Consider the following 15,710-nt stretch of genomic DNA (forward strand, 5'->3'; position numbering starts at 1 on the left):
GAACACAGATGTCACTTTGAGTATTCGTCTCTGGTTTAAAGGATTAAAGGGTTGGTTTGAAGGCAGCAGAAATCTAAATCTAATTGGGGTTGGGAGTTTAGCAGAAATCAAAACTTTCGGAGTAGATTTTCAATTTGCCATCTGGCTGCAAACGTGACATTGTCATCTGATTTTCATTTCCAGTGAAGTGGTGGTGCTCATTTATTGATGAACAAATGGGCCCAATTCCATTTCCATGTTATGTTTTTGTGTGCCATCCGAATTAATTTTATTTGAAATTCAGTAATAAATTATATTTAAAATAATAGGTCAAAATTCAGAAACATGCAAAACAAGCATTTTAACTGTTATCAAAAATCTCTTGGTTCTTAATCCAATTTAAATTGTTCACTTAACTCAATTTGTAAGATAGCAGCTGAAAATATAGGATCTAATGTTGTTATACGGGTATTTTAGCCTTTGTTATTATTCATTTTAATGATAAATGTAACTTGAACAGAAGATCATTAGAACATAAGAAGTAGGAGGAGCAGGATTTGGCCATCTGGCTCTCTAGGCTGTTTTGCCATTAATCAACATCATGATAGAAATTAAAAACAAAATAACCCTTGTATATAATTTGACAGTTTTGACACATGCAGCTTCCCAAATCCAGTGTGATAAAGAAGGTAATGTAGAATTTCTTCATATAATAATGAAAGTAAAATTAGAAAAAATAAGACATCTATAAACTTTGCAGTAAAGCATCAAAACAGCCTCATGGAGCAAACAGCGTTTCTGCACATATTGCAGAATAATATCAAGTTGAAGACTCTGCAGGGAACACATGGTCTCTGCAATATATCCATTACTAATCATAGGGATAACCGGTTGCGGATAAAATAGCAACAAGGTGCCTCTTATCCTTGCAATGCATACAGCACACATTAAAGGACCACCACAGAAAGCAGAAGATCTAAATGAGATCTGCGTGAAAGGACATTTATCTCATTACTTGATACAGGCAGTGAAATGTTTCATGGAAAATGTCTAAACTGGCACAATGAGACATTTTCAGTTAGTGGAGACGAAAATTAAAGTCACAATTCAAAAGGAAATGGCTACAATTTGCAAACAATCTGGATAAATAAAAACATCAAATATTTTGAAGACACTGTTAACAGTCAACTTAAAAATTGGTGATAAAAAGCCAAATTAATCGCAGTCGTAGCTGACTACAATGACCACAAAATGGGTGTTGAATATATTCCAAATGAACAGGGTTACCCAAATAAACTTAGTTGCATCAACTTGCAACAAAGAAAGAAAACATTTGACCCGAAGATGGACACAAAATGCTGGTGTAAATCAGCGTGACAGGCAGCATCTCTGAAGAGGGTGAAGCGATCGGAAATGTCACCCATTTCATCTTTCCAGAGATGCTGCCTCTCCCGCTGAGTTACTCCAGCATTTTAAGTCTATCTTCAGTGTAAACCAGCAGTTCCTTCCTACACACAACATTTGACCCAGTTGATCTATGGTAGTGTTTATGCTTCATGCAAGTATCTTTGGATGATATTTCATTCATTCCTATTGGAATAGCTTCCCTCCTCCATCGTCTCTGCTTAAAACTAACTTGTTATCGATATTTCCCAGATCTGATGAAAGGTCTTTGATCTGAAACAGTAAGGCTTGTGAATGTGGGGACGATGCTTCCACTAGTGGGAGATTCTCAGAATAAAAAGACGTACCTTTAGAAAGAGGATGAGGAGGAATCTCATTAGTTAGTGTGGTGAATCTGTGGAATTCATTGCCACAGACGACTGTGGAGGCCAAGTCTTTGGGTATTTTTTAAAGTGCAGATTGATAGGTTCTTGTTTAGTAAAGGGCCTGTCCCACTTTCACAACCTAATTCACAACCTTTTTTACTCGTGGGCATTTTTCATCAGGCTAGAAAAACGCCCGACCTATTTGATGCAATGAGTACCTACGACTAGCATCACGGCCTACCTACGACCTACCTACGACCTCCTACGACCTTGTGAAGATCATGCTGTGAGTATGAGTCAAGGGCAAACTTGGCAGAGGTTGTGAATTAGGTCGTGAAAGTAGGACAGGCCCTTAAGAGTGGCAGGGGTTACGGGGAGAGGGCAGGAGAATGGGGTTGAGAGGGCAAGAAAAATCAGCCATGATTGAATTGTGGAGTAGACTTGATGGGGTGAATGGCCTAATTTTGCTCCTATGACTAATTAACTTCTTTGATAATTTAAGAACATCAGTGAGAACATCCCAGTGAGTATGATGCAAAGATGACTTTAATAAGAAATCAAGCAAAATCCCATGTTGGGGATTAATGACATTTGTGGATATAACTCGTGTCTAATAATGGGCCTTCAGCTTGTTTTGTTGCTCTCTTCTTCCTGCTGTTCACTGTTAGATGTGGGCTGCTGAATCTTTGAGGTTCAGAGAAATCACGTGAAACTCCTATTCAGTGAAGTAATGTGCTCTGCGGTTAACCAATAATCTGTGCACACAAGATCGTAGATATGCATCTATTTTCCTAAAATTCTCTTTCCCCCAAAGGGAATCTATGAATACCCAGTGGGATTTTTCAGTTCCAATGAATATTTGTTCTGTACATTACCGTCTATATCTCTCATTTCCCTTTCTCCCAACTCTCAGTGTGAAGAAGGGTCTCGTCACCTATTCCTTTCCTCCAGAGATGCTGCCTGTCCCGCTGAGTTACTGCAGCATTTTGTGTCTATCCAATGAAAATGGATATGGATTGTGTTCATTTGGTAATGACCTTTCCCCGGCGATAGAGGAGATGGGAAGAACGAGGCCACAATAATCTCAAAGGCAAAGCTTCTTGATTTTACAAACGGCAGGGTATTCAAATTTGACCTTGATTGTGGAATAATTAGAAAGGGCATTCTGTACCAGCTAACTGTGAAGTCACAAAACCATCTCAACGCGCTGAATTGACACACAATAAGGTGCAGATGCTGGAATCTGGATACTGGAGCAAAGCACCAAGTACTGGAGTTACTCAGCAGGTCAGGCAGCATCTATGGCAAGATTGGATAGGTGATGCTTCATGATGAGACCCCTCTGATGAAGAGTCCAAACACAAAACATGTCACCTATCCAGTAACTCAGTCCCGCTGAGTTACTCCAGCACCTTGTGTATTGCACTCCATTGAGAGTTCAATGTCTGTGTCAACTTATTCTGACCTACAGGCAGAAACTAAAATCTGCTAAGCCTGTGGTCAGAAGAATGAAAAAGTGGACAAGATTCAAGATTCAAGACACATTTAATTGTCACATGTGCCAGATGGCACAGTGAAATGAAATTCCCATACAGCCATACAATAAAAATAAAGAACACAACACACTATAGAATTTGACATAAAACATCCCCACACAGCAGAATCAAAGTTTCCCACTGTATGGGAAGGCACCAAAGTCAGTCTCTTCCTCCACTGGTCCTCGTGTCAAGGTCATTGAAAACCTACAGTCAGGGAATGTGTTCAGGGAAGCAACCACAAGCCTCAATGAGTATACAGACACTGTGACATCATATGTCAGCTTTTGTGAGGACAGTTGCATTCCCACTAGGACCCGGATCAGGTTCAACCACGACAAGCCCTGGTGTACAGCAGAACTCAGACAGCTCCGCCAGTCTAAAGAGGGAGCCTACAGGAGCAGGGATGCCGATCTCTACAGGCAGGTCAAGTACAAGCTGAGAAGAGGAATCAGAGCTGCCAAGTAAAGGTAAGCCCCTGTCCCACTTACGTGTCCTTGGCACGATAATTACGTGACCTCGTGGTCGCGTTGAGCCATGACGGTCCCGCGAATGTCGCGCGCGATTTCATGCATACGCACAGCCGTCTGGAGCACGTGACGTTATTCTAAGATGGACACAAAATGCAGGAGTAACTCAGCGGGCCCGGCAGCATCTCTGGAGAGAAGGAATGGGTGATGTTTCGTGTCAAGGCCGTTCTTCAGTCTGAAATAAGGGTCTTGACCCGAAACGTCACCCATTCCTTCTCTCCAGAGATGCTGCCGGTCCCGCTGAGTTACTCCAGCATTTTGTGTCTATCTTCAATTTTCTTGGCCCTGCACTGGGAGTAGAAGTGGGGGCGGATCCGGACCGCAACGGCCGTGAGCCCCAGGCCGAGTTCGGTGATCGTTTGTCTGCTTATGTTGCTGTTGGAGGTGAGACATTGCGTCGCGCCAGAGTATTGGGCCTGTCCCACTTTGGCCGTCAGTTTTGCGACAGGCCGTTGGCGCGCAAAGATTTCATTCGCTACAAAAATTTCGGAGCCCCACGTGATGTCGCGCACAACTACATACCCCTCCGCGCTTCTCAGTGGGACCGGTCCCGCGCGGCCATACGATGCCCGTGCGCCTCAACACGACCACGAGGTCGCGTAATTTGCGTGCCAAGGACACGTAAGTGGGACAGGCCCTGTACTCTGAGAAGTTGAGGAGCAAGGTTCTGAGCTAATGACTCATGTTCAGTGTGGAAGGGCTTGCAAGGAATCACCAGCTACAAGAGGAAACAAGTTCTAGGCAGGTTCAATAGACAGAAAAATAACCCCTGGGACCCCCTCCCTCCCCCTCCCCAATTACCACTTCACACAGCCTGACTCTAGCCTGCAAAACCGGAAATCTCCAGGACCGGACAATGTTTCCCCCTTTACCCACAAGTTCTGTGCCGAACAGCTGGCACCAGTCTACACAGACAATTTCAACTAGTCCCTGCAAATCTGTACTGTCCCTGCCTGCTTCAAAGTCCCCACTATTGTTCATGTACCCAAAAAGCCAATGATTACTGGTCTTAATGACTACAGGCCTGTCGCACTGACCTCTGTAATCATGAAGACCCTTGAAAGACGTGCTGGCTCATCTGAAAAATATCACAAACCCCCTGTTGGACCCCCTGCAGTTTGCATACCAGGCCAATAGATCTGTGGATGAAGCAGTCAATCTGGGCCTGCACTTCATCCTACAGCACCTAGACCGCCAGGGGACCTGTGCGAGGATTTTGTTTGATTTTACCTCTGCATTCAACACCATTGTGCCAGAATCCAAACTTTCTGAGTTGACTGTGCCTGAACCCCTCTGTCAGTGGATCACCAACTTCCTGACAGACAAGAAGCAGCATGTGAGGCTGGGAATGCACATCTCGGACCCGCAAACGTCAGCATAGGAGCACTGCAAGGCTGTGCATTCTCCCCTCTCCTTTACTCTCTCTACACCAATGACTGCACCTCCACAGACTCCTCTGCAAGTTTCTCAAGTTTGTGGATGACACAACCCTGATTGGACTGATCCAGGTTGGGGAGGAATCTGCCTACAGACAGGAAGTGACACAGCTGGCGGCCTGGTGCCATCGCAACAACCTGGAGCTCAATGCTCTCAAGACAGTGGAATTGATTGTAAGACTTTAAGAGAGCTCCCCCTCCCCTCCCCCTCCCCCTCCACTCCCCCCACCATAAACAACACCACAGTCACATCTGTGGAGTCATTTAAGTTCCTTGGAACCATCATCTCCAAAGACCTTAAATGTGGGGCCACCATCGACTCCACAGTCAAAAAGACCCAACAGAGGATGTACTTCCTGTGGCAGCTGAGGAAACATAATCTGCTACAAGCAATGATGGTCCAATTCTATACTGCCATCGTAGAGTCTGTCCTCACCTTCTCCATCATGGTCTGGTGTGGCTCAGCCACCAAGCACATCATCCGGAGGCTGCAGCGAATCGTTCGATCAGCAGGGAAGGTTGTTGGCTGCGACCTTCCCTCCATTGACGAACTGTACATTGCAAGGGCCAGGAAGCGAGTGGGTGAGATCATCTCTGACCCCTCTCACCCTGGCCACAAACTCTGAAGCACTACCCTCTGGAAGGCGACTCCAGACTGTCAAAGCCGCCACAGCCCGACCTAAAAACAGCTTTATTTTTCCATGAGCATTAGCTCTACGCAACAGCCAAAAGTCTGTAGCCTCCTTTTGCTCTCGTATTATATTTCATTCTTCACATGTTTAAATTATAATGTTTTATTCTTAATTGTCTCCTGTATATCGTGTTGTTACTTGCGAGCAAAGCACCAAGGTAAATTCCTTGTATGTATACATACTTGGCTAATAGAATATATTCAATAAAATGTATTCAAGAATGTATTGATTAATTGACTACTGATTTACATACAATTAGGTATAATTATGCTGCATTATTAACAATTACTTTGAACTTGATGAAAAGGCACTAAATATGCAAAATGGATTTCACTATGTAATGTTTAATTGCATATGTGACAATAAATATCCATTGATCCATTCATAATCTTAAGGTTCAATTGGGAACTAAATATGATGTTAATCAGACATATAAACATATAAATCCAGCAATGGAGCTCACTGGCTTGTTTTCAACGTGGGGAATGGATTGAAATACCCGTTATATTCGTACGGAAACATCTAATCCTGATCTCAGAAGATATGCAGATTTGAGGCAGATTAATACTTATATGAGGGACTGCCTAAGACGGCCAGGTGCAGAAAACCATACCTCAAGAGCAAATGGACAAAACAAGACTACTCTTCCCAAAACCCATCAATAAAACTAAGGATTCTGCAAAAAAAAAAAAAAAAGCCTACTCTTTTCCTAAAACTCATAAATAAAACAAAGCATGTTGCAACATTAAAGGTGCCCAACGGTTGTACAAACTCGGACATGAAATATAAATCACTGGTCAATGACAAAGGTTAGTTATACAGTCAAATTCAATTACCACATACCACATAATAAATTCCTTATGATCGAGCAAAAGAAGGATTATTCTTTACAATAATTGCAACATTACAGTTATTATACCGTGTAAATCCACCACCGGACTCCATCATATTAATTATTTCTTCTGGGTAGAAGTGATTCCCTTTTTGATGACAATTATCCGATCTGAAGCCCCTTGGTTCTTCAATTATTACAGCAGCACGATGGCGGTAGATGCTTCTGCCTCACAGCACCAGAGACCTGGGTTTGATCCTGACTACGGGTGCTGTCTGTATGGAGTTTGTACGTTCTACCTGTGACCACGCGGGTTTTCTCTGGGAACTCCGATTTCCTCCCACATTTGCAAAGATGTGCAGGTTTGTAGGCTAATTGGCTTTTGTAAATTGTCCCCAGGAAAGAACTTTATAGGAAAGAACTGTTGGATGGGTGATCACTGGTCAGATTCGGTGGGACGAAGGGCCTGTATCTCTAAACTAAATTCCTGCTCACATTATTTGTGGTTGTTTATTATTCATACTGACTATGATCCTGACGATGAGTGTTAGCATCCTAGGATTTTTGTAACCAAGGAAAAGAAAACTTGGATTTACCATTACGGGCAACATAATTCTTTATACTCTAACATCTGTCTAATCTTATCTCTTTCTGAAAATGAGATCTGACATTAAGAACAGAGATAAACTGATGCAAGGGTACATCATAGTTTCACCGTGACACAGGTGGGGAATTTGATACGAGTTCTTTTCCTGTATTCTGACAACATTTTTCATCTGAACATAGTTTCCCCCAGGACCAAAATGTTTTGTCAAAGACGCAAAATTAAAATGATTTCTGTCATCAATCGTTCATGCACATTCTACAGGGAAACAGCTATTCAAATGTCACAAATCTTGGTTCTATTTCAAAGGAGTCATCAAATTTTTTTTTGATCTTGCCACACTAGTAAAAATTTATTGCATATAAATCTGGATGCAATACTAATTACATGTGAAATTTAGAAATCATCACTTACGCTTGGCATATCCATCCCCCGGGTAGATGTATCTATTAAAAGCATCCATAATATAGACTCTGTTGTCATCCATAAAATCTCTCTCATGTCCATTTCCCTAAGAGTGAATAAAAATCTAAAGGTTATTTTTAAACTTAGAACTGTTCTTCACTGGACACCAAAAAACAATGCTGACTATAAACCTGCATCATGGTTAAGTGCATAAGACAGACAATGCCCTCGAGTTTAATATATTTTAAGATAATCAAGGTAATTCACTTAATGGGCCTGTCCCACTTGGCGATTTTGCCGGCGTCATATCAATGTCGCCAAAATATTTGAACATTTCAAAATCCAGCGGCGAGCAAAAAAATGTTGCGCCACTTGAAAAAACACCGCGCGTCATAAAAAACAGGTGCAGGAGGAGGCCATTTGGCCCTTCGGCCCTTCGAGCCAGCACCGCATACGTTATACGTCATCACGCCGCGTCACCACCGCCTCGTACGTCATCACGCCTCATCACTCCGCGTACTTTTCGGTGACCTGATACGTCAGTCAATGATGCTGGCAGTCTCCGAAAAAAAGGCCCTTTACTCCTTTAGGATTATGTAGGTATTATCTTTTGCAACTCTACTTGGATATCCAAATGTTGTCTCTATGAATTTTGTTATTATGTGTCTGTATCATGTTTCTCTATAAAGGGTGAGTAGACATTATATAATGGTATGTGTAAGCAGGACATTGAACATCAAGGGACAATTACAATGGTTCTACAACACTAATAGTCAGACACTTGAAAAGCCTAAATGGGCAAGTGACAAATTCCCAACCTCAGACATCCAAAGACGTACAGGTTTTTAAGTTTACAGGTTAATTGGCTTGGTGTCAATGTAAAAAAAATGTCCCTAATGTGTGTAGGGTGGTGTTAATGTGCGGGGATTGCTGGTCAGTGCGGACTTAATGGGCCGAAGGGCCTATTTCCGCTCTGTATCTCTAAACTAAAAACTAAACTTAGCTGTGAGACACAGGAGGAACCTTAGCTCCTGGCCCTTCAGAAAACAGCAGATGGGGGGGTGGACAGAAGCCAGACACCCTGATGTTCAGGTAAGCAAAGGAAGGGAAAATGCTCCTGCAAACATGAGGCAGAGTGGGATGGGAAAATTGAAGCAACAGAGGCCAAGGTTTAGCTTGTGAGTTTAAAGCAGTACCTCACCTTCTGGCTCCACAAGTAAATAAAAGTCTCTTAGTCTCCCTCATGCCTCTGATCAGGCCTCGTTAAAATAGTTGTCAAGCTCCAATGATGCTGCAAGGCCTAATTTGAAGAGTTTTGTTTTGTTTCATTAGAGATACGGCATGCAAACAGGCCCTTTGGCCCACTGAGTCCATGCTGACCGTTGATCACCTGCATTTAGCAAAGATTCCATAACATAGAAACAAAGTCTATGCTAAATCATCTTTACTGCCCACCCAGATTCCACCAACAAGATTCTACCTTTGATCCTCGTTCAGTGATGTTGAGGCAGAGAATTCCACCCTGAACAACCTATCAACTTGATTTTACAAACCACTATTAAAGGTTAAAAAAAAATCACACAACTCACAAAAACAGGTGCAGAAACGACAGCAGGTGAGACCACAATATGGAACGAGCTGCCAGAAGAGGTTGTTGAGGCAGGTACTATAACAACACCTAAAAGACATTTGTACTGATACATGGATAAGAAAAAATTAGAAAGATATGGGCCAAATACAGGCAGGTGGGACTACTGTAGTGGACTAGTTGGGCCGAAAGGCCTGTGTCCATGCTCTATGACTTCATACGCCTCTATAAGCTCCTTCCTCAGTCACCCGAGCTCCAGGGTAAAAGTCCTAACCTGTCTAACGTCTCTCTGTTTTGCTCAGGCTCTCAGGTCCTGCCAACATCTTTGTAAATCTTCTCTGCAAACGTTGCAACTTAATGGCATCTTTTCTATAGCAGAGTGACCAAAACTGAACACAATCTCCAAGTATGGCCTCACCAACGTCTTGTAGAACTGTAACATAGTTTCACTAGCTCTCGACTCAATTCCTTGAATGATTGAGGTCAGCAATGGCAAAAGCCTTCGTCACTACCATCTTGACCTACGATGCCTCTTACAGGGAATTATTTACTTGTACTCCTAGATGGCTCTGCGCTACCATGCACCCGTGAGTCCTATCATTCACTGCGAAGGTCCTGCCCTGGTTTGACTTTCCACAATGCAACATCTCACACTTTTCTCAATTATAATCGATGAGCCATTCTTGGTCCGCTTGCTTTGTTGTAATTTTTGATAACCATCTTCACTGCCTATTTCACTTCACTATCTATTTTAGTGTCATCTGCAAACTTACGAATCATGCAATTTTTGTCCAAATGATGCGGTGTTTACAAGGGCCTTGACAACAACATTTATATATTTTCAAGCCACAGATAAGGTCGCAGAGGACTGGAGAGTAGTAAATATAATTCCTTTGTTTAAGAGAGGAAGCAAAGGCAATCCTGGAAATAAAAGGCCAGTGAAGCACACATCAGAGTTTGGGAAGCTACTGAAGAGGATTCTTCGGGATAGGATCTACTTGCATTAAGAGATGAGTCAATTAGGGACAGTCAACGTGGGTTTGGCTGTGGGAGCTCATATCTTTAGAACTTGATTGAATATTTTGAGGAGCTGACAAAGGTGATTGATCAGGGTAGAGCAGTGGATGTGCGGTGGGAGATTGCAACCTTCACGTGGTCCACCCTGTTTCGACTAATGCAATCAACCTGGCGTGCACAAACAGAAGATCAAACAGAACAAGTTGGGAGGGGGGAGGGGGAGGGGGAGGAGGAGGAGGAGGGGGAGGGGGGGGGGTGAGGGGGAGGAGGCGGAGGGGAGGGGGAGGTGGAGGGGGGGTGAGGGTGAGGGGGAGGGTGAGGGTGAGGTGGAGGAGGGGGAGGGGGGGGGAAGGGGAGGAGGAGGGGGAGGAGGAGGGGGAGGAGGAGGGGGAGGAGGAGGGGGAGGAGGAGGGGGAGGAGGAGGGGGAGGAGGAGGAGGGGGAGGAGGAGAGGAGGAGGAGAAGTGGATGTCATTATCTATATGGATTTTAGTAAGACTTTAGAGGTACAGGATGGAAACATTCCCTTCGGTCCACCGAGTCCGCGATCACCCTGAACACTAGCACTTTCTTACACACCGGGGACAATTAACAATTTTAATGAAACCAATTAATTTACAAACCTGTACGTCTTTAGAGTGTGGAAGGAAATGGGAGCACCCGGAGAAAGCCCACGCAGGTCACGGGGAGAAAGTACAAACTCCGTACAGATAGCACCCATAGCACAAGACATTTGATAAAGTCCCACATGGTAGGCTGATCCAGAAGATTAAGATGCATGGAATCCATGATGACTTAGTCGTTTGGATTCAGAACTGGCATACTCATAGAAGACAGAGGGTTGTGGTGGAAGGGTGTTATCCTGTAACCAGTGATATTCCACACAGATCTGTGCTAGGACATCTCATTTTTGTGATATAACTGACTTGGACATAAATATAAGGTAGACAAAAGTGCTGGAGAAACTCAGCGAGTGAGGCAGTATCTATGGAGCGAAGGAAATAGGCAAGATTTTGGGCCGAAACCCTTCTTCAGACTGATGTGAGGGCGGGGGAGGGGGGGGGGGGGGTGCGGGAAGATGAAAGGAAGAAGTGGAGCCAGTGGGCTGAGGGAGAGCTGAGAAGAGGAGGAGAAAGTAAGGACTACCTGAAATTAGAGAAGTCAATGTTCATACCGCTGGGGTGTTAACTACCCAAGCGAAATATGAGGTGTTGCTCCTCCAATTTACGGTGGTCCTCACTCTGGCCATGAAGGAGGCCGAGGACAGAAATGTCGGATTCGGAATTGGAGGGGGAGTTGAAATGCTGAGCCACCGGGAGATCAGGTTGGTTATTGCAAACCGTGCGGAGGTGTTCGGCGAATCGATCGCCAAGCCTACGCTTGGTCTCACCGATGTAGGATGTAAATATTGTTGGTTGATGAGTACATTTGCAGATTACACCAAATTTTGTGGAGACTGTCACACGGGAGGCCGGTTCCCCCAACGCAGCCCGTACCCCCAACGCAATATTTGACCACTCACCCATAGACCCCACCGGAGGCCTAATCCCCCAACACAACCAGTTCCCCAACGCAATATTCCACCACTCACCCGTTCCCCAACACGGGAGGCCTGTTCCCCAACACAACCCATTCTCCCAACGCAATATTCCACCACTCACCCATAGCCCCCACGGGATGCCCGTTCTCCCAATGCGACCCGTTCCCCCCAACGCAATATTCCACCACTCACCCATAGCACCCAACTGCGCAGGGGCTACTCATTTCTCCTTATTCACCCACCCTTATTTTAAACTTTAAAAAAAATGCAATTGCACTTGCTTGGCTGCCAGGACTCAATGTCCTGGGATTGCAACATTGTAGCGAGCAGGGCTACAATCCCATTATGATGTCATAGCTGTAAGTGCCAGTGGAGAGGGAAGATTTCTTTCTCAAATTGGGGTTTTGTAAATTAAAAAATGTGGATCTTTTAAAATATAACATCAATCTGATGCTTGGGTAGTTTAGACCCCAGCGGTATGTACATTAACTTCTCTAACTTCAGATAGCCCTTGCTTTCTCTCTCCATCCCCTTCCCCTTCCCAGTTCTCCCACCAGTCTTACTGTCTCTGCCTGCATTGTATCTTTGTCCCGCCCCTCCCCTCCAGTTTAAATTCCATTTAGAATATTTTGGAAGACCAAGAAACCATGAACCAAGAACCCTGACATCAGTCTGAAGAAGGGTCTTGATCCGAAACGTCCCCCATTCCTTCTCTCCTGAGATGCTGCCTCACCCACTGAGTTACTCCAGCATTTTGTGTCTACCCTTAATATTATTAATGTACAGAGGGATCTTGAGGTCCGGGTCCATAACTCCCTGAAAGTAACAACACAGAGTGATAATGAAGGCATAGAGTATGCTTGCTTTAACTGGTCAGGACGTTGTGTATAAATAAGAGTCATTAAATCATGTTTATCGGACTTCTGTTAGGCCTCACTTGAAACATTGTGTGCAATTCTGATTGCCCCATGACAGGAAGGATGTGAAGGCTTTGGAGCGGATGCAGAAGAGGTTTACCAGAATGCTGCTTGGATTAGAGTGTATTACCCACAAGGAGAGGTTAAACAAACCTGGACTATTTTCTCTGGAACATTGGAGATTGACAGGAGACTGATATAAGAATCTACAATTCTGATAACTCTGTGATGAGATGGACATAGAGTCCAGGCCTAGTTAGTTGCCACTGACTCTTAATTGCTGTCTCATCTGTCTGCTGAGTTCACATAACAAAGTGATGTGTGCTACAGTCTGTACACTATTCCACAAGAAAGATGTAATTTATGCTATAAGAAGCCTCCTTCATAAATTCTAACCCTGTTTGTGTTTACCACAACATAAAGTGCTGTGCAAAGGCCTTTTAGACTAGTCATTAATCACATCCCATTGGAGCAGCATCTGAAAAATGCCGGGCCAAAAAGGGCACCTCCAGCATTTCCTGCATTTTATAATCTTCGCTATTGAAGCTGAAGTCAGCTAAGCCCCTGTGTATTAATTTAAAACAAACTGGATAGGATTTGATTTCCTTGCAATCCCTCTGTGATCTTATCTTTCCCACTGGTTCTGCAGAATTTATTCCTGCAGTCTTGCTCATTTAGTAACCAGAAAGCATTTCAAGTAAACAGCCCAGTTCTACCCTCATGAGAAAATTATTTTATTTTAAAAGCACATCAACAAATACTACCAACCTAAAACCAGATTTCAAACCATTGCTTTCAATTTGCATTAATTTGGTGTTTTCATAACATCTCTGCAGCTAGAACCGAACAAAACAAGAATACAAAACACATGGGTTCCCTTTACCTTATATAGAAAAATGTTTGTTTTTGTTAAGTAGATATGTATTTTCATTCACATTATACCTTATTATATTATATTGCTAACAGTAAAGTAGGGCGGCATGGTGGTGCAGCGGTAGATTTGCCGCCTTACAGCGCTGACAGCGCCGGAGACACGGGTTCGACCCTGACTACGGGTGCGGTCTGTACGGAGTTTGTGTGTTCTCCCCGTGATCTTTGATTTCCTCTCACACTCCACAGACATACAGATTTGTAGGTTAATTGGATTGGTGTTTAAGTATAGTGTTATTGTGCGGTGAATGCTGGTCGGTACGGGCTCGAGGGTTGAAGGGCCTGTTTCCGCCCTGTATTTCTGAACTAAACTAAACTAAACCAAACTAGATGAAATGGTTCAAGAAGATTCATAATTTAACAGACTTTAAAAGTGGTGGGAACTAAAGAGACTATATCGGAGATGGTCGCAAGCTAAAATTAAAATAATTATTACATAGTCTACATAGGATCAGGAAGAAATAGTCTACAACAAATATATCTATTTCTACCTTAAAGGTACAAAGGCCCAGCAGGAAAAGTGGTCTAACCATAGTTAACAGGAGAAGTGAATTATGGTATTTGATTAAAAGAAAAATCTTATAATGGTGCTGGAAAGAAAGGTAAGCCTGAGGATTGGAGAATATCCAGAATTCATCAAAGGAGAGCAACAAAATTGATAACGGACATTAGTAAACAAGAATAATCAAACCAGAAACATTAGATCAGATTGTAAAAGCTCCTTTGGATACATCAAAAAGGGGAAAAATAGCAAATGCTTAAATGGGTCACTTATTGAGTGAGACAAAACAAATTATATTGGACAACAAGGAAATGGCAAGAAATTAAACTTATTATCTTATGCCTGTTCTTATGGAAGACAAAAAATGTCCCAGAAACTGCAGAACAACAGGGTGAGAATGATGCCGAAGAAATAAATTTGCAACAATAAAGCAAATTAGTGATTAGTGATAATCAAAAACAAAAACAGAGAATGGTAGAAGCACTCTGAACATTTGGATGAAGAGTTATTGGCCTGAAACATTGAACTCACTAAAGAAAAAAATGCACGGACAAAATTAATGGAACTGATACAGTAAATCTACCGGACCTGATGAACTGTATCCAAAGGGTTTGAAAGAGGTGAATATGGAAGTTGTGGTTGCAAAAGTTATCATCTTCCAACATTTCATTGTATCTGGAAAGGCTCCAACTGATCAGAAGGTAGCAAATATTATCTCAAGCAGAGCACATTGCAAATGCACGTCTTTTTCCCAGGGTTGGGGAAACAAAAACTAGAAGGTACAAGCTCAAGATGAGGAGGTAAAGATCTAATATGAACCTATTTATGGAGAGAAACAACATTGGAAATTTATGGAAACAACATGGAATTTTTAGAGAAACACAGACCAAATAGGACTAGCTTAGATGAGGCATCTTGGTCAGCATGGGCAAGTTGAGATGAAGGGCTTGTTCAATCCTGTATGACTCAATGACACTGTAATAGGAACCTGACGTTCAAGAGGTCTTCGATAAGGTGCTACAGAAGAAGCTACTAAATAATAGGATCAGGAGGAAATGTCCTGGCATAGATTGAGGATTGTTTATTGGTGCCTCAGAGATCACTTGTAGGGTTTCAGCTGTTCAAAATTATATTAATAATTTGGACGAAGTGTCAAAGAGTAATAGAACCACATTTGCATAATGTGGAGAAACATGAAATCATTCACCATGCCGAAAATAAAAAGGTGGATTGTTTTTTAATGATATAGCGATTGAAAGGTGTTGTCCTTCCAAGGTACCTGGGTGCCCTTGCTCATGAACTACTGCAAGTTAACATGCAGGCACCTATTACGACAAAGGAGTCCATTTGGCCCATTGGATCCATGCAAGCCTCCATCAGAACAATCCCATCCACCACATTTGTCGTTCACTGCATGTACCATTATCTCATTGCT

General features: G+C 43.0%; 1 protein-coding gene across 3 annotated transcripts in view; it reads right to left on the bottom strand.

Annotated features, from left to right (window-relative positions):
* The window catches only part of hdac11 (histone deacetylase 11), a 114,690-nt gene that overhangs the window by 8,937 nt on the left and 90,043 nt on the right, over positions 1-15,710 (bottom strand). For all 3 annotated transcript variants that reach the window (XM_033037202.1, XM_033037200.1, XM_033037201.1), the window contains one exon: positions 7,792-7,888. In XM_033037202.1, coding sequence (XP_032893093.1) covers positions 7,792-7,888 — 97 coding nt within the window. The remainder of the gene's footprint in view (positions 1-7,791; positions 7,889-15,710) is intronic.

The sequence above is a fragment of the Amblyraja radiata genome, chromosome 18, assembly GCF_010909765.2.
Source record: "Amblyraja radiata isolate CabotCenter1 chromosome 18, sAmbRad1.1.pri, whole genome shotgun sequence".
In the NCBI taxonomy this organism is placed as follows: domain Eukaryota; kingdom Metazoa; phylum Chordata; class Chondrichthyes; order Rajiformes; family Rajidae; genus Amblyraja; species Amblyraja radiata.